The sequence below is a fragment of the Carettochelys insculpta genome, chromosome 6 (genome assembly GCF_033958435.1).
Source record: "Carettochelys insculpta isolate YL-2023 chromosome 6, ASM3395843v1, whole genome shotgun sequence".
NCBI lineage: Eukaryota > Metazoa > Chordata > Testudines > Carettochelyidae > Carettochelys > Carettochelys insculpta.
Window position 1 is genome coordinate 21,575,300 of NC_134142.1, and position 20,217 is coordinate 21,595,516.

The 20,217-nt window shown below is 40.4% G+C and overlaps 1 protein-coding gene across 7 annotated transcripts in view; it reads right to left on the reverse strand.

Annotated features, from left to right (window-relative positions):
* MARK3 (microtubule affinity regulating kinase 3) overlaps window positions 1-20,217 on the reverse strand; it is a 123,460-nt gene that overhangs the window by 24,615 nt on the left and 78,628 nt on the right. For all 7 annotated transcript variants that reach the window (XM_074996444.1, XM_074996443.1, XM_074996442.1 and 4 more), the window contains 5 exons: window positions 19,289-19,388; window positions 14,979-15,091; window positions 10,297-10,450; window positions 8,275-8,492; window positions 2,554-2,657 (listed from right to left, as the gene is read on the reverse strand). In XM_074996444.1, coding sequence (XP_074852545.1) covers window positions 2,554-2,657; window positions 8,275-8,492; window positions 10,297-10,450; window positions 14,979-15,091; window positions 19,289-19,388 — 689 coding nt within the window. The remainder of the gene's footprint in view (window positions 1-2,553; window positions 2,658-8,274; window positions 8,493-10,296; window positions 10,451-14,978; window positions 15,092-19,288; window positions 19,389-20,217) is intronic.

A 20,217-nucleotide genomic window follows, 5' to 3' on the forward strand; every position in this document is an offset into this window, starting at 1 on the left:
GAGCTCTAGCAAGTCATATTACAGTCACATATTTTCAGATGTACTGTGTAAATATTTCTAAGGACTATTGTTTATGTACGAGCTATTACAATACTGAAGTTACAGAATTATCAGGAAAGCAGCCTTAAGATCAAAATTAGTAAATGCAGACTAACCAAGCAGATTGTATATGAAAAGTGAAAAGATGTGTTTGGATAGATACCAAGTAGCAATTCATAAATGGATAAAGAAATTGTTCAGAACTGTACATTTTAGAAATCATTTTGGTTGCATGCAGCATCATGTTCAAAAATAGATAAAAACACATTAACATATCTTAAATTTAAGGTTTTCAACCACTCTCCTTACCTCAAGCAAAGACTTTGTAAAATTAACAAGGACTAGTCAATGGAGGATGAGACGAACACTAAGACACAAGACATAATTATTAAGGGCGGCTATTTGCATCCTAGTCACCTAAAGGCCCAGTTGGCCATGCTGACGGGGGAAAAGAGAGGAGTGCAGAATCAATTTAGATGTAGGTTAGAGTTCTTTCCCTAACCCCTGGCAAACTTGTTAAACGGTCAGTGAGATGAGACAAAAGTCAGAGTCATGATCTTTATCCCAAACTCCAATGGAGGTGATGCTGAACCTTCATTCAGCACTATGCTGTCCTTCCTCCTTTACATTCTGCTGGAGAAAAAAAAAATAGGAGGTACAACCACACAAGGACTGCTGCATGAAGGTGTGGTGACAACTCCTGTTCCCATGGTTTGGCACAGAGATCCCAAAATAGGGGACAGTGGAAAGAAACCCAAAGAGGAGAGACATCCCGCCCCACCCCCCCGATATGAAACAACCGTAACAACTGATTTCACCGATAACCCATAATCACCTGTATAACAACTCCTCTCAAAATGGACATTCTTCCATTTTAGGGAGAAGGCCTACGTTTACATGTGAAATTCTGTACTCTCGCCCAGGCTTGGTCTGTACTAGAGTTAGATCAATACAAGGTGGCTTATGTCAAAATAATTGTCAGTGCCTAAGCTACAGCTAGACTCTCATTGACATATGTGCCGCCCTACTACATCGACATAAAATCTTTATCGCCATGAGAGGCACAGGGCTGACTTGGGGGTTGTTAGAGTGACAGTGTCTCTGCAGATATTCACAGATCCATGATAGAACTGTGTAAGAGACAAGAAAAGCTGGTATGTTCCTGCTCTCAGCTTGGGCTGTTATCTGGGGCATATGGAGGCTCTACCTAGAGCTTAGCTGTTGCCTGGGAGCCTGCTGCCCAGTGCCCCTCTCCCCGCCCCAGGCTTTGGGCAGCTGGGATCTTGGTGGTGTCGAGGAGAGCAGCTGCGCTCATGGCAGGCAGCTGCAAGCCAAGCTGACAGCCTAGGGTCTCCACCCCAACGCACTACTCCTTTTAAGTTGGTATAACTGGAAGCACTGTTGGTTAAGATGTTAACCATGGACAGCAGAAGTCTAGTGTGGACATTAAAATACTGCAGTTAAGTCCTCTAGTTGGAAATCAACCTAAGTCTGGTGTGCAAACATGCCCTCAGAGAGGAGCTTTGCTTCTCTACACTCCCGTATGTTCAACTTGCCAGAGACTGTAGCCACCTGGAGGGCAGACTCAGACAACTATAAGTAACTGCTGCAGGCTTCAAATTCAACTGGATGTAGTTAAAATCTACCCCAGTTCCTGACAGAGCAGCACAGTTAAACTTCCTACTTAGGAGTTTCTGGAACCAATAAATCTCCACACAGCACTGTAATTGGGGACTGGGCTGGGCTCTCTTGACTAGCACTCCAGCCAAAAAAGAAATCATATGACCTCCAAATATCCCATTTGATAAGCTGCTTCCATGGGCGAAGGTTTTGTTCACTGTCTTTCCTTCCTTTGCCCTCTTCTATCTCTGCACTTTTCTATCCCTGGCAGGGTAGGTTTATAATGTTTCAGGAGTGATATGATGTAAGCGTGCTTGGGTCTGCAAACTGTATTGTATGAGTAATAGGACTCACACCATAATCTGGTCACAAAGACATGGTTCTAGAGTAAATTAGAAAAAAACAAACAAAAAAAGAACATGCTGAAAGTATGACAGTCCAATGTCATGGCAGCGAGCAGAGTAGAGACTGGAATATGAATAGGCAGAACACACCATTTTCTGGTGTTTTTGTTTGGCCTCTAATACAAACAGATCCCTTTCCATACTTTTCCACAAACAAAAAAAAACTACTGCAGCAGAGCATTCCTTGCTCAAGAATCCAGAAGAATGACCAAATGATCCAAGTTGTAATCTGCATATACAGGCTATTCAACTATGGACAACACGTTCAAGATTCATAAGTTAGGTTCTATAAATTTTGGGAACCTTGGTAAAATAATTCATGTCTACATACTCCAAAAACAAGTTCTTGCAAGAATCTATGAACTGGGGATTTGTGCTTACCTTTTAGAGAAAAACGTAACCATGCCATTGCTTAATTTTGAAATATATACTACAACTTTTCTGAAGCATAAGAAAAAAGTACATCATATTTGTCTGAGAAATTTCATACCTGTTCTCCTTGCCATTTTGGATTACTGAATGTCTATCTGCAGTGGTTCTCTCACTACAAACGTAGGTATTGCGCCGTGTCATTGCCCCAGGTGCAGTGTTATTCTACAATTAAAGATTTGTGTGTTAATCTACCCAAAATGTTTGTGCAAAAGTCATGGCAAAAGAATCAGTATATAACTGAGAATCGTGTTTTCCTTAAATTTATGCCAGATTTTTTTCTACGTCAGAGTAAAAACATTACATTTGCTTCCAAATTAGGTAAAATAAATACCCGTTAGCTATGGTGACCATGCTGGTCTTCATAAGAAAGTGTTAAGGTAAATAAACTGCTCAAAGCACATAACTCTTGTTGAATAGTCAAAAGGAAATTAAGAGTAAGTTTCTTAATTTTAATTACAAATGCCCTCAACTGCTGATTTAAGTAAAATGTTAGAATTTTATAGAAGTTACTCTAGAACTGTAGTTCCTTTATCGATAGTTTTCTAAGGTATTGTATGACTTTTAGAATGCGAAAATTTTCTTCTCTTAAAACATTTTCTGAAATTAAATCAAACCCCTAACTAGTTAACTGACAGGAAAAGCAAAGCACTAACAGAAACAAACAGATGTGGCTAGTACAATAGGGAACTAAAAAAAACACATGAATTTAAAAATACCAGTGCCATAAAGGAGTCTAATTTTTTTTAAACCAATAACCAACCAGTAAAAAAGCCAAAATCCAGAAAAATCTCAGTTAAGACATTTTTCAAATACAAATGTACATGAAAAAAATCAGAATGAGAGAACCATGGGCAACTTAAAATGAAAGTGGAGATCTTAGATGGGGATAAGGAAATAGAATTAATTATTTTGCCTCTGTCTTTGCAGAGGAAGAAGGTGGAGATATGCCCAACTTGATGGTTAATTTTCCACGAACGACTGAGGAACTAGGTTGCACATAGATAATAGAATTATATTTTAAAAAAGCGTTAGATGCACTTAGTGTAGAAAAAGTATGAGACCCAGATAAATATGTACCAATAGGCTTTAGAAAAAGCAAGCATGCAAACTGGTGAATCTGATTTCCTCTTCACCACCTGATTTCACTAGATTTCAGGCAAGTTCTATAGATTTGGAAAATGGAAAATAAATCCATTACCATGCTTTATTTTGTTTTCAAGTAAGTATTGAAGGACAAAGTATTATGCAAGAGAGATTTCTGAGTTTAAACATCCATTGCTTGGAAAAATCTTGGACACCAGCTTAAGGGATGTTACCGGTGAACACCTCAAGAAGCCAAGTCAATTAAAGTTTGCCAGTAAAATCTTAGGAAGAGGACATAATGCTTAACTAACCCGTTCTTTGAAGACATACTGGTGTGACAAAGGGGGAACCATGCATTTTTAAAAACAATTTGAGATAGAATTTCACAAAAACTAATCACTAGTCATGGGTCACAGAAAAATTTTCATAGTTACATTTTCCTATTTAATTCAATTAGTTCATAATTTGCTGTTGCTTAATTTGACAAGTTCAACTTTTTACACTTCACCTCAATTTTTATCTTTCACCATGCTATGGATTTTTCTGTTTCTAGCACACTAACAGCTAGCTGTTTTGCCTACAATGTTCTGTAATTTAATGTAGCGTTAACTTTTAAACCTAATAATAAACATTAACACCCCAGTCAAATTAATGGTAACTGTTCATATTTATAGCTGTTATTTCAGGCTACTGGCAGCCTCAGGCACATGACTCTGCAACAATTTATAAGTTTAAGTTTTTAAAAGTTTGCAAGAGCAAGTGCTAGAAATTTGCTTTTAAATGAGACCTTGTATTCACAATGTAGAGATGGATTTTTGGTATATTTTGTGGCTGTGGAATTACAAGGAGTTTGGAACCTTATTATAAACCGATGTGTATCAGAACTTTGTCTGAAAAAGGCCAAAGGAGTTGTCTCAGAGAGAACAGATTTTTGTCTGACACTCTTGGAACTTTTCGCAAATTGAAAGTTTGTCAATGTTTTTTCATTGAACAATCACAGAGCATTAGAACAGGAAGGGACCTCGAGAGGTCATCAAGTCGAGTTCCCTGCTCTCACGGCAGGACCAAGCACCATCTAGAGTCCCTGACAGGAGTTCATCTAACCTGCTCTTAAATATCTCCAGTGATAGAGGTTCCACATCCTCCCTAGGTAATTTATCACAGGATTTAACCACCCTGACAGTTAAGAAGTTTTCCTTAATGTCCAACTTAAACCTCCCTTGACACAGTTTAAGCCCATTGTTTCTTGTCCTATCCTCAGAGGCCAAGAAAAACTATTCTACTCCCTTCTTGTAACACTCCCAGCTTTTAAGTGAAAACTGCTATCCTGTCCCCTTCTCTTCTCTTTTTCAAACTAAACAAGCCCAATTCTTTAAGTCTTCCCTCACAGCACACATACTCTAGACCTTCAATCATTCTTGTTGCTCGCTCTTCTCTGGACCTTCTTCAATTTCTTCACATATTTCTTGAAATGTGGTGCCCAGAACAGGACACAATATTCCAACTGTGGCCTAATCAGGGCAGAATAGAGCTGAAGGATGATTTCTTGTGTCTTGTTCATCACACTCCACTTAATACATCCCAAAATTTGTTTGCCTTTTTTCTGCAAGTGTCATACTGTCGATTCGCATTTAGATTGTGGTCCATCATCACCCTTAGATCCCTTTCTGCAGTATTCCCTCCTAGACAGTCACTTCCCATTCTGTATGTGAATGTTGTTTTGTCCTAAGTGGAGTACTTTCCATTTGCCCTGTTAAATTTCATCTTATTTACCTCAGACCATTTCTCCAGTTTGCCCAGATTGTTTTGAATCATGACCCTGTCCTCCAAAGCAGTTGCCACCCCTTCCAGCTTGGTATCACCTGCAAACTTGATACACATCCTCCTGTACCAATAGCTAAGTTGCTGAAAATATTGAACAGAACGATCCCAAAACAGACTCCTGCACAACCCCACTTGTTATGCTCTTCCAGCATGACTGTGAACCATTAACAGCTACTTTCTGAGAATGGTTATCCAGCCAATTATGCACCAACCTTACAGTAGCCCCATCTAAAGTTGTACTTTCCTAGTTTATTGATAAGAGCATATGAGACCTTATCAAATGCCTTACTAAAATCGAGGTATACTACATCCACCGCATCTCCCTTATCCACAAGACTTGTTATCCTATCAAAGAAAGCGACCTTGATCTTCCTCGTTTCTAAAATATTTGTAAAAAGTCTTCTTGTTACCCTTTAGGTCTCTAGCTAGTTTGAGGTTGTTTTGTGCTTTTGCCTTTCTAATCTTGCCCTTACATACCCGTATTGTTTGCTCATATTCTTCCAGTGTCATTTGTCCTTTGTTTCCATATTTATATGGCTCCTGTTTGATTCTGAGATCATGCTTCTGTCTGGAATCAGGCTCTTCTCTCCCCTGCCGCTCTGCATTTAAATTTAGGGATCCAGAGGGGGAGGTGATGCGAATAACCAGTAGTACTAACCAATAAGCAGATAAGTATAACTGGCTATCTATTACATCCCTATTGTACAAGCTTAGTATGGAATTGTTTAATGGTTCCAAAAGTTAACAGTTATTTCAAAATCATACATTAGTCCTTACAAGGACTGTGTCTATACAAAGCTTCAAAGTTCCATGGTTTTGTGGCAGTTTTGTTTAAGAAAAAAAAAAAAAGCTTTTTTTGTGAAAAAGGAAAGGAAAAGTTAATGGTAAGTCTGCTTCTAAGAAGTCATCTAAAGGGGATTATCAATTTTAGGTCCTATGCTGTCAGTGAGACAGTATGGAACTTCTGTACCTCAACGATTTTTTTTTCTTCGTTGAGTGGTAGGTTAGCACAAGACAACCCACCTTCTTCTGGCTGCATGCCAAGTACCACAGTCAAATGTTCTAGCCAATTCCTTAACTGTGGGAAATAACAGCTTTCCACACGTTAGAATAATGAACTCTAAAAATGACTATATAAGAACTCTCAGTAAAAAGTTTCAATTTACCTGATTAAGCATTAAAAGGATCAGGAAATCTACCAATTCATGTATTTAGTATAACGTTATTTCAGATTACATAAAGCACATTAATTTTGTAGTACCATTATTTGATTTAGTGTGCAAGTTGGACCTTTTACCATGAACAACAGAGGTATCCTAATTTTTTTTATTTCAATTTCAACAACGTAAAACTGGAAACCACTGAAATAAGGCCATTGGTGTCTTGATGGTCTAACAGGACAAACCAAAATACCAAAAAATGAAGCACCAAAGCTATAATGTAGGTGTGCTGAAATAATGTTGATTTCTGAACAAAAACTGTGTTGCCAAACCAAAATGGATTCCTATAACGAAGGCTAGTGGTAGGGAAAAACCAATTTAAAGGATTCTGCGGCCAAGGAACCAGAACACCGAGAGAGAGAGAAACAATTAACAGAAAGTTTAAAACTGATCACAAGGTAGGAAGTTGGGGGGAGGGGAGTCAAGGGGAAGAATACCCATTGCACTGTCAGAGCAGATGTATGACTCCCAGTAGAAGAGAAGGCAGATGGAGGGGATCTCTCTTGCAGGAGGAGTTCATTGCCACACTGTAGTTGAGAATGACTTGTATGAAAGGTTCCAGGACCTGAGGTAGTGCCTGTTGGTGGTGTACAACCAATAAGTGAGGTTGAAGGTCTTCTGTCAAGCTACGTTCTGGCCTCAGAGGACTTAAAAGGTTTGAACTAGGGATATTTTGCCATTTTTCTTACTGCAAGTAGGAAATCCTGGTGTGATAATCTTGCCAGGATGGCATCTTTAAAAAAAAAAAACCTCATATACCAGCCCCAGCTGGATAAATCGCTGAAAAGATTTTGTTGATTGTTTACAAATTCACCAAGCAGGGAAGATTTCTGTGCAGAAGCTGAATATCGCAAAAAGTTTGTGCAAACAGACTTATGAAAATAGGTTGCCAAATTTTACTTATAAGGGGGGCAATCAAGCAAAATGTTCAGCTGAAAGGATACAAGTTAGTTTGTGAACACAGCCACGGTAGACGCTACATGCTGATGAAAGTAAAAACCCCAGCTTCCTAGTAACTTACTGCCTGAGGGATCTGGATGTTATTGTGGGAGTTTCACTGACACTAATCATCTGAAAGCACTACAGCAGCAAGACCAGAGGATCATTTCAAGAGGATTCAAGTCCCAAAGCACTGTGTCTGAGCAAAAACTAACCTCAAATAAGACTTTAGGGCAGGTGTAAAGCTTGTAAAGCTACAGGTGTTCGGTAATGTGTTACTTACTGAGCAAAGGGCAGGAGCCCATGGAGTAGGCCATGTAAACATATTTTTAAAATGTGTTAAGGACTGCTTAGTGCAAAGTATATAGGTGATCCTTTTCAATACCTACATATACAAAGGATATGGGATATAAAAGTCTTTTGGCAAGGAGGAAACCTAAAAGAAGATGGGATTTCAGAGACTACCTATGACCCACAGTATCTTCACAAGATAGCTTCTCAGTTCCTTTTCATACCTTTGATTTATTTAAATGTACTTCTGGTTCAAGTGAATGTATGAGGTTCCTGTTTCTCTCCTGGGGAATGAAGTGAGATGAAGTTTAAAGAAAACACAAAACAAAAACCCAAAAACCAGTCACAGGGTCGAATGACATTTGCCTACTTTTAAAGTGTTTCACGCTCATGTGTGTTAAGGAATAATTGTTTCCACTTACACTGGGGATAGCAGAACTTTTCTTACGTTCAGGAATATCTGCCTTATTTGGATTGTTAGCATTTCCAAGCATGGGGCTAGCTGGAGCAATTCCTCTTCCCCCAACAGCACTACTGCTAGACTTCCTTGACTGAATTCCATCTTCTTTCAGGTCATTGTCTGCAGTGCTAGTCTGGCTTCTTTTTGGATATGCCACTACCGGAGGGATAGATGGTCCAGCTAAAAAGAAAAGATTTTTTTCTTCTCAAATGTGGAGGTTATCAATTTTGTTATTCATTGTGCAAACATATGTATATACATGTATCTTAGAAGGCAAAATAAACTTAGAGGTCAGAGATCAAAGAAACAAAAAGGGAATTCTAGGCAAAATGGCTCACTAAATTTAAGGAAAATTTCATCCTTGCACTTGCAGAAGACTATGGCATAAAATTTTTTTCCAAACTTCTGAATATTAACTAACTTCTGCCTTATCCGTTTTTAAGAAATGTGTAAAACAAATTGAGTCATTTTTTAAAAAAATTAATAAATTGGAGATTTAAGCCTACTCAAAGCTTACTTGAACAACTTTCAAACATACAGAATGTGCATACATTTTCTCCTATAAGACACATACATGCTGAATATTAAAGTATTCAAATTCTTTAGTTGGAGATGTATCTCAGATTTTAATGTAAGAAATATCTGTTAAAGATTCAAAGGTTCCATTTAGGCTCTTACCATGTCTGGCATGAATCCAGAAGTGCAGCATTTGAAAGCTGTCTATTGTACTCTTCTAGTAATTCTTTTATTTTTAGCATTTGGGCCACATATTTGGCTGTACTTTATTCCCTGTCTGGTCACTGGCCCAAAAAGATACAAACTAGTCTAAAACCTGTTAGGGATTTCCCTTGAGCAAGGGATCTCCAATTCCATAAAGTTGGAAGTTAGCAGTCACTTTTTAAAAATTCCTCACAGCTCAATGGGCATTCCAGAGCCCACACAGAAATGCTGCAGCAACTCTGAGAAAGTGGAATGGCAGCAATCACTGCTTGTACAAAATTGCGTAGATTTTTGTGTTGGAGTCCCCCACATCCCTGAAGAATTGGGGAATAATAGCAGAAAGCTGCTTTGGTACACTTGAAAGTGAGGCAAAATGTTCAACAGCCCAACAGGATAAGCATAAATCCTTTCCAAGCTATTAAAACAGAGTTGAGATGTGGATACTTAAAAGTCAAACTTCCCTTCCTCTCGACATATTTTAGTTGGGATACAAATAACGTCAAAACCAATTAAAATGCTTTGGTCGCTCTCTTTCAATAAAACCAACCAAATTGATTCTACCTGTGGGAAATCTTAGAAGACAATGTAATCTGAGGAGACACAGGGAAAGGAAAGCAATCATTCCTGTCTACAAATAACCCCTGTAGTATATTCAGGTCCAAAGGAGATTCCCTTTGTGAGGTAGTATTAGGCAGAAAGATTTATATGATATTTAAGTAAAATCTATCAGATTATTCTGCATATTCACAAGGTAGAAAAGTTCTAAGTTTGGCTTGATTCACTGGTACTCTAAATGCTGGACCTCTGTGGGACATTCATGTGACAGCCCCCATAGGGAACAAGCAGCAATACTGATGGAAAGACTTTGTTTTTAAAAAAAAAGGCTCTGACCTATTAATGTCAAAAGGAAACAAAAGCTGTATGGCCATAATGGAAGTGGGGGTGGTGAGGAAGGCATCTGATATTGAACAACAGAACTTGCAAGATGCTGTTTAACAACACTTTCCCAGGTTCGCCCCAAAGGCAGGAGAAAATTTTGCCATAACAGAATAAGTTGGTTCAATCAGTACACCTTTAAAAAGTATCTCTGAGGAGATCTTTGGTATACTTACAAATACCTGATCTTTGTAAAACAAATCAGTCACTAGACTGAAAATTACCAGACCATAAACAATTTATTCACTTTTAAAATGTGAAGACTGTACAGCTATATTAAATATTTATTAGTACTTGTGTGTTGTCACACTAAAGCAGGGTCACTCACCATGATCACTATACCGTCGCTGTTTTTGGCTGGAAGATATGCTTCTCTGTGCTTTGTGATGAGGTGATTGTCCAGTGCTATTGTTGAGATCGCTACTTGGCCTAACTTTAGCCAGGGAAAGATTGCTGCTGGAGCTTGAATCACTAGCATCCAACTAAGAAAATTTAAAAACGAGATGGTCAAAATGACTGCAGAAATTCTGAGGACACAGCTAAGTAAACAACCTTTCAAAAGGCACTCACACTAATAATGTTCCTTAAAAATGCAGTATTCACATTCAGTTCTGTGCCTGGAGAACTAGACAGAACATGAAAAGAATTTTATTCACTTTTCACTCAAATGGTAGTAAATAAGTAACCAAATCTATATAAAACCACATTAGCTACACAAAAGGTTCTGAAAGGTTAGAAGCGTTTTATGAAAAAGTTATTTTTGCTGAGAAACAAGTATCTTCTAATCCCTTCCTTATGGTTAAAACTGAGGAGAGAAGAGGGCATTTGCTTCTGAACAATTTACTTCCATTTACACTCACTTTGGAGCAGGGACCACCTACTAATATCTGTACAAATTGCCTACTACAGTTTTGGTGCTATAATACAAAAGTAGATACTTTTGTAAATATGTTAAAATGCTTAGTCAATATTTGACAGTGTTTTTTGTTTAAAAGACCCACCATATGGGAGGCTACATTGTTTATGTAAAAATTTGGCATTTCAGACCACAATAAAGTTATTGCTAAAGCTGTACTTGAATCATGGAATGACTGTTAAATAATTGCGCCTAAGCAGCAGCTGAGACATGGAAAAATTGCAGAACAATATATTGGACCTTTATTAGTTGTGGCAATTTGGAAAAGCCAGGGAAGAAAAATTTTCTGGAACAATATAAACAAATATATTATGCCTGCTAATATACTTTTTTTGTTAACCAGATGTTTTACTGAAACTATATTACAGCATTAATGTGCAGGGCTGACAGTGGGAGCGTTGGCCATCAGCATCCGATGGCTGGACTCCTACATCAGCTTTAACCCTCTGGAGGTTGGGACTTGTGCAGTCAGCCCCAGGAGACTGACAAATTTGCAGTGGAAGCACAATATGGCTGAGATTCACAATTTCTGCAATATCACAGCAGGGTCTTAGTTATTGCCTTGCGGCCAAGAAGTACTCCAGTTATCATACCGGCACATGTTCCTCACTCTGGTTGGCAATTGCCCATACAGCTCTTCACATACGACTCGTAAGTGACTTCAACCAGTCTTCAGATCATTCTATACTTTTTGAAAAAAGGAGTACCCATGCTCTCCTCCCATTAAAGCATTTTATGAAAAGGTTGATTATGTCTTAACTACGTGTGGTTAGGCAGGGTGAGGCAGGATGGAAGAGGGTAAGAAGCAGAGCCTGTCATGTCTGTGGCTGACGTTCTAAAAGCAGTATCTTGTGTAGATAGGTTTGTGTCCTCAGTGTCCTGTTAATCTATATAATAAGATTTCAGGAATTTTCACTGACTACTACAATGTGGGTTGAATCAGCCTGAAGCAATGAAAACTGCTATTAGGACAAGTGAAAAAATCTCTTTTCTGTATATCAGCAGGTTCAACCATCACTGGAAACTGAGGTTTATTAGTGTTCAATTTTTCATCTCTCAGCCATTTGGACTTTACTAAGTGTCTACCAGTGACATCAAGGTATTTATCAATGTCATGCCAAAAGTTCCAGACTATTTTGATGAGGTAGCTCAACCAATATCCACCCTTATTCTACAGCTAATTTGCATGCAACAATTTCACTGGTTACATGAGGGAGATGGCACAGATAAAGGATTATCTGGTCCAAATGCCACAGCTGTGCAAGAGCATTGGGCTTTGAGCTACTTGTGAGAAATAATGAGTATGTAAATCAGAACCCAGCTGGAATGTAAGGCATAGCACAATCAGGAGGTGCGTGTATTCCTAGGTCGGTAACTATTCCTTCACTCTGGGAATCTATTTTGGGTAGAATTTCAATCAGGACTGCTGATGCCATGAGGCATCAAATTAAAGAATGTTCTAAGAAAAAATGCACCTACGTTAATGTTAACAACACAGCTAAGCAGAGTAGTAATGCCTCCCCTACTTTTTGGACTTTCACAAGGGTTCAGGAAATCTACTTGCTAAATCAAGGAAAAGGAATTTGCTATGCGAAGTTGTGTTTAGGACACTTTTCTCCACTACAGGTTGCACCCCTTTATCCAGCATATCCAGGACCTGACAGGTCCTAAACAAGAGAATTTGCTGGACAAGGAACGGTGGACAGCCCAGGCTCCAAGGAGCTGCCACAAGGCTCCAGCCAGCCCCTGCAGCCCCTCCCCTACAGGACAGACAGAGGCACAAGCCCCATGGCAGCCTCCCAGCCCCCGCGGCAGATGGGGGGCCCAGCGCAGGTCTGCGGCAGTCTCCCAGAGCTTGCTGCCATTGGGCGGGCAGTGTCCAGCCCCTGCTGCTGCAGGGTAAGCAGGGGCTCCAGGTCCCAGCTGCCATGCGGCAGGTGGCAACTCCAGTGTCAGCCCCCTGGCCCCTGCTGCTTGCTCCCAGCAACATGGGGCAGGAGAGGAGCTCTAACTCACAGCCCTAGAGCAGCCTCCCAGCACCTGCTGCCATGGAGCAGGCGGGGGCTCTGGGTCTTGGCTCTGAGGGGCAAGCAGTGGCTCCAGGTCCCAATTCCTGCTGCTGTGGAGCTAGCAGGGCTCCAGCTCCTGGACCTGCAGCAGCCTCCTGCCCCACAGCCAGGGGGCAAGCAGGGGCTCTGCTGGGCTCTTGCACCTGCCTGCTCCTCTTTCATCTCGCCTGCTACTCTTTCATCTGGCAACATCCATGGTCCTGCTGGATGAGGGATGTTGCCAGATGAGTGTACTCGATTTTAGCACTGCAACCTGCATTGCAGTCTTCCAGCTGTTTACAATAGCAGAGGTCACCTGACAGTGATGGCTACAGTTAAGGCTAAAAACAGTTATAATCCCATTTACACAACCTTCTTGCTTTCCAATAAATTTCCTTTCTGCACTGAAATGTTCAATGTTTGTTTGCTGTAGAGGGTTTCTTGTTTTTTCAGGTCTGAGTTCTATAAAGATGAAATATAAATTCCTCTCCTCCCCACATTCCCTAAAATAAAAGAGTTACCACATTTTGTCCATACAGGTGGATGTACACGTAACAGAAAAGCAGATTTTTGAATTAAAAATGTACCCCTTGATTTATCAGCTTGTGAGGAACAACCATTTCAACCATACTATACACACTGGCCACGTCTGCACTGCCCCCTCTCTTTTCAAAAGGGGCATGCAAACGAGGTGCTTATATTATTCAGTCCCTCCTTTGCATAACGATGGCCACTACCCACATCACAAGTGTTGTTTTCTAAATGTAAAATAGCTGTGTAGACTGGGCTCTTTCGAAAGAAAGCAGTTTTCAAAAGCACCTTTCTTCCCCAAACCAATATCTATATCAGCGCCTCATTTGTATTTTCAACCTGGCACATTTGCGTGCTCTTTTCGAAAGGGAGGGGCCAGCATACACATAGCCACAGAGTCCTCACTCAGTGGATATGTATGTTTGAAAAAAAAAAAAATAGGATAAAATCCATTTTAAAATATAATTTCTAAAGACTGCTCAGTAAATACTCACTAAGACATGGGCTTTCCAAATTTCTATATGGACTGTATCCTGGACAGACTGCCTCTCCTCCCATTTTCAAGAACTTGCCCCACCTTCAAAACTAAGCATTATATTTGAGGCAACTAAAACAAATGTTTGGATGAAGAAATTATTTGTTTGCAACAGTCTTAGACCTGACAAATGTATTCTCCTTTTTGAAAAGTGTGTCTAGAGGCTTAAGGAGGAAAAAAAAACCTGCAACAAGCCATATTCGTTTGCTCTTAACTTTTTATTTTATTGCTCTCCTCCCATAGACTCCCTTAGGAAAGAAGATGACTTGTTGTGTTTTTTAATCCTTAATGAGGCGTGCTCAAAAATTTCTGCTGCCCCAGTCATCCGAGGATCTCAAGAGGGATGCTTTAACATCTTCAGCAGGACCACTTTCAGGCAAGTCTCTATGTCTCTGTAGGTTCTCTTAGAAAACGATTTACAGATGACTTTTCTGTTATCTGACCCTGACCCAGCAAACATCTGGTATGCACATCATTTAGAAGTATGAAGGGTAATTCCTAAAGCCTGGAGATAAGTCATTATGACCAATTAGGTACCAAAACAGATGTTCAGACAAAAAAAGAATCCTCCTTGATGAAGAAAGGAAATGCCATCAAAAATTAAACACTAGTCACCAACTATTAAATATAAGTATATAGACTAGCATGGCAATCTCTCTGTTACTATTCAACTATTAAATACTTATTTATAAAACCTCACATTTTATGCCTTTGGCTAGAGCAGAGATGGGCATTAAGTAGCCTGTGGGTGAGAAGTGGTTTGCTAGAATGTGCCCCAGGGGCTGCCTGACACTTTATTTATGCAAGCATCCAAAAGCATGGCTGCTCACAGTTTCCAATGGCCACAGTCTGTGCCCAGTAGTAGAACCCATGTAAATAATTTCTTGAAGCAGAATCAGAAGTTTTACATGAATTAACTCTTTTGCTTGATAGTTTTGCCTTTGAAATCAGAACTAACATCTTTCCTATTCTATACTCACCTCTGATGATTTTCTGCCTAACAATAAATATGTAGCTGTGATTTCATCATATTTCATTTTACTGAGGGATTCTTGAATTTCTTCTTGAGAGTACCCCATTCCAACCATAATATCTGAAAGAAAGCAGTTTGTAAGTTACAATATGCTTTAATAAATCTCATTGGATGTTTCCATGTTCCAAAAAAGAGGGTATTCACCTCATGCAGTGACTGAGGTTCCATGCAACGTGTCCCCCTGTGGGTAGCACACTCCAGGTGACTACACCTTGGCACAACCGAACTGAGATCTTCGTAGCAGTGCATGGGTGGGACACATGTGAACAGATGGCATCTCATGGCAACATCCAAATCTGTTTGGTGCACTGACATCCCAACCTTCTCAGTTCATTCTCTACTGTACTGTTATACAAATAACACTCCAAAGTAGTGTGCCCATAGGGAGACATCTCAAAGAAACTCGGTTACTGCATGAGGTGAGTAAGCTTCTCTTCTAGTGTTTGCTCCACGCCAGTAAATTGGAACACAGTGCCACTATGTCTGGGGTGAACTTTAGAGTTGACCGGTTAAAGCAGACCATACTGTGAAGCCTAGTAAAGTGTCTCTTGTGGGCTCAGACGATGGCCTAGGTTTGCCGATCACTATGATGTGATGTCCATATTGTGGCTTTGCATACATCAGTAATATACACACTGTGGATAAATGCTGTGGTGGTGGACACAGCCTGACTAGAGTGCAGATGTCTTCAGGGGCTTCATGATCCTGGGCTCAATAGCAGAATCAAATACAGTCTGATATCTACTTAGAAACAGCCTAATCTTTGAATCGGTTGGCAACAGATCTGGAGATCTGCAGAAGGTTCCATCCAAACAGAAGGAGGGAAGCTTATCGGACATCAAGGGTGCAGAGCGCAGCTTCCTGTGGGGCTTGGGAAAAAATGTAGGGAGTTGTACTGGCTGGAAAGGGGATCCCATCTTTGAAAGCAATTCCAGATGGGGTCACACAGCAATGTTGTTTTTGAATATAGCATATGGAGGGTCAACTGCTTGTACACTCATTTCACCCACCCTTCATGCCTATGCAACAGCCATAAGGAATACTACTTTCAAAGACATTTATGATGGAGCAGGTGGCTAGAGATTAAAAAGTTTTTCCATAAGGCTTTGGAAGAATATGCCTTTACTGAGAGTGGATCTCTGGGCAGAGGCTTTGGAAGCCATCAAGGAAGTGTTTCATGGCGGTAAGTGAAAATGGAGAAGCCATCCATTTTATCATAAAAAGCATTAATTGCCACTAGAATTCTGACGGAACTGAGTGATAGTCCAAGATACTGGGGAGAGGAGGGTGGTAGGGTATAAGACTTTTCCCTGAGCACCAAACTAAGAACCATTTCCATTTATATAGGCTGGTTTTATGGTTGGAATCTCACCTACTGTGCAGTAGTATATGTTTTACTTGCTCTGAACAGGTCACTGTTTGCCTGAAACTATGGAGGGACCATGCTGTCAAATGGAGCTTCTCCAAATGTAGGTGAAAGATGTGGCCAACACAATGGGAGAGTACACCCGATCTCCTCAGAAAAGCTACTGGAGAACAAACTGACATTTGCAGCAGCTAGGGATACCACATCTGCCTGGGCGATGAGGGAGTGATCAGTATGATCTTGGCTTTGTCACCTCTCATTCTGAGGATGATTCTGTAAAGAAGTATGATCAGTGAGTAGGTGTACATGAATAGCTTGTGCTAGGGAATTAGGAACACATCTCCTAAGGATGCAATCCTGATTCACTCCCTGGAGCAGAATTGGTAGTATTTGCAGTTCTATGATGTAGCGAAATGGTCTGCAGCTGGGGAGTCCAAGAGAATGAACAGATGTGCCACAATGGAGTTGAGCTTGCATTCATGTTGGTGTGAAAAGTATCTGCTGAGGATATCAGCAGTAGCATTCTGGCAGCCAGGAAGGTAGCAGGTTCAAATGTTTGCGATGTTGGATGCACCAGTTGCATAGTTTGATGGCCTCTATGAATTGGCAATAAGGATCCTGGTGGCAAAACCTGTAACAAAATTGTTAGGCTTTAAGGTGCCATTGGACTTGTTTTTGCTGAAACAGACTAACACAGCTGCCTCTGAAATCTATGTGTGGGGAGTGCAAACATGGTCCCCCTTGTCTGTTGATATAGAACATGCATGTTATATTGTCTATCAAGATGCAAATATTTTCTGTCTTATGAGGGGAAGAGAGTTAAGACCCGCATATCTGACTGCTCTGAATTCTAGCAGACTGATACATAGACTGATCTCCACTGAAGACCACCTACTTTTTGCAGCCTAGAGTACTAAGTGTGCTCCCCATTCTACAAGGAAGGTGTCTGTCATGAGCATCACTTTAGAAGGGATTTGGTAAAAGGGGCCACCTGCACATATCTTTTCCCTTTTTGCTCATGAGTGCAGGAAGTTTAGAATATTCAGGGGTGGGGTTACCATCACATAGAGGCTGTCGCTGGCCGGTTTGTATACTGAGCTCAGCCAGCCCTAGAGACACCACGTGCAGTCTGGAACGGTACAGCACATGTGGGTGGCAGCTATATACCCTAGAATTTGTAGGCACACTCTGCCTTCTATGCTGGGGCAGATGGAGATTGTTGATATGAGGTGTGTGATAGTGAGGAATCTAGCATTTGGGAGACAGGCTCTGGCAACAGTCTCATCTAGGAGAGTTCCAATGAATTCCGTTTGTTGAACTGGAACAAGAGTAGACTTGGATATTTATTTGGAGCCGTAAGGTGCGGAAAAGAGAAATAGTAGCTTGAGTTGTGTTCAGGTTACTGTCTGGTGCAGGGTCTGCCTCTATTTCCTCTTGTGACTCTTCCAGAGTCCTGGATGTGGAAATAATTATAGAGGCTTGTGGAGAATAATTCTGTGCACTGGATGACCAGCCAGCATGGTGGTTTTAGGTTATGACTGGAGAAAGGCATATGGTGAAAAGATCATCTCACTGCTGCTGAAGAAAATATTGGACATTTCATGGGAGAAGCTGACTGAGTGGGTGTGGAGCAGTCTGTGCTGAGGAGAAGCAATCCTGGCACAGGTACTTCAGAGGTGATTTGATGCACCAGAAATTTTTGTGGTGCCAAAGGATGCAGCACTGAGGATCTGTTAGCAGGCACCAGACATATAGTTGCCTTGTGTTTCACAGTAGCAGGTGCTGGCAGACTGATTGTGGTGCCTTCAACTGGTGCTGCGTCGGTTGTCTATGCTGGCACCAGTGTTATGGCAGCAGCTGCTTCTGAGGAGATTGTCAGAGCCAACAGTGCTGAGGAGACTTATGTAGAGGTAGGTCTCAACTCGTTATGTTTGTGGCTCAAGGTTGGTATAGAGCTGGTAAAGACCTAACTGGGGACCATTTTTTTTTTTTACATGGATCCCTATGAGGAGAGGCTGAGGTTTCTCTTTTCATGCAAGGGTAGAGCTGTACTCTTGGTAAGTTCTGACTATGAAGGAGAGCATCTAGGAGAGGTTTACGAAGGCCCACCTCTGAGGAAGAATAGAGATGTCTCCATAAGTATCATCTTTAGGTACAGATCCTGGTCACAACGAGACCTGGTTTTAAAGTTATTACAATGAATATATTTGGCAGGAATGCATGCCTCACCAAGGCATCTGATGCAGCGGGAACATTCTGCACACAGAATGGAGTCCTTGCAGGAGCTGCACTTTTTAAAACAGGAGAACCATGGCATGTTGTAGGGCCATCCTGAGAGGTCAGTTTTGAAAGAGAATGGGAACAGGGAAAATAAATATTTAAACACTAACAAAGACTAATTTTCCTGAGGGAAGAAGAGAATGACGATGTATTTTTTTTAATCTAAATTCTATATTTTTGTCTAAACTAGGGAAGCAGTCTGTTGCTGCTCAGAGTTCCATCTTCAGCGAAGGGCAGCTGAGAAGGATCTGAAGGTGTTGAGATATATGCATTTCAAACAAATTCAGAAATCACCATGGGACACCAACTGTGAATGTGCATTCTGACCAGGCACTGCTACCGAAGAGCTCCAAGTGATGCTGTTAGGACAGGCTGTCTCCTGGAATGGAACACCCACAGGGATATCACCTGACAAAGAACCTGTTTGTTTCTAACACTGGGACAAAACAGCTACACACGAGAACAGCGTCTCACTAAATACTGATAGTGAAGTGTTTTTTCAAATACCTAAATATTCATATTAAGCACAGAGTAATCAGATCAGATTATACATTACCTGAGGTCAAAACACTGCATGTAAACTGCAAACATACTGGAAAACATTGACTTACCTATTCTTTTCTGGTCCGAGATGTCTAGTTCTGGTTCAACAAAAGGTTTTAGCTCATCCTCTTCGTGCCCTGCATTGATCCACCTGTCCTTCATGATTTGCTACAAAGATAAGCTGCTTAGTAGATATTTACTTGTAAACAAACCACTGAAAGGTCAAACTCCCATTTATAAAACACTTACAGTCTTGAACTGAAGACAAGCAAACCCAGATGCAGGTTTAAAAAAAACTAAGTCCTCTTCTAATTTATCCACCATTCTTTTCCAGAAAGCTCCAAATTATTCATAATGCGTATTTGAAACTAGCCATCCTTATTGCTGGTGCTGACCCTCACCTTTCCGTACTTGTGCTGCTAAACAGACCACTTCCCATTAGCCATATTCTAGCACAAACTTCCTCCAGATAAGAATCTGCGTGCATAAAAGTACCCTCATTCAGGAAACTTTTACTGGACTTTGTACACGAATGCTCTTTCGGCCACAAAACTTACAGCAGATATCCCCATCCTAAATATTACCCACTTGGGAAAAAACAGTTCTCTAAGAGTTAAATTAAAGCATAAAGTACTGACAGAGATAACAAAAGGAGAAAATAAACACATAATAATAAGCACTGGTTTAAAAGCATTATGGTTAAGAAAATCCAAACTAGGAATCTAATAATGAACTATTTAGGAAGTCACAAACATTAGACTGTATTCCAACAGCCCTTCAAAGGAATGCACTAAAATGCAAGACATGCCTAGCCATAGTACCCTACTTTCTAAAGGCGAATCAGTGACTCCTCCTCATGTGATTACTACATCTTCAAGATACCTTAGTGCAGAATACTATAGTACATTTTGGACGTCCAAAATTAGAGTTTACAATAGTGACATTATTGCGCTTTGGGTTATTAGCTTTTAAAGGAAATGAAGATAAAGATCAAATT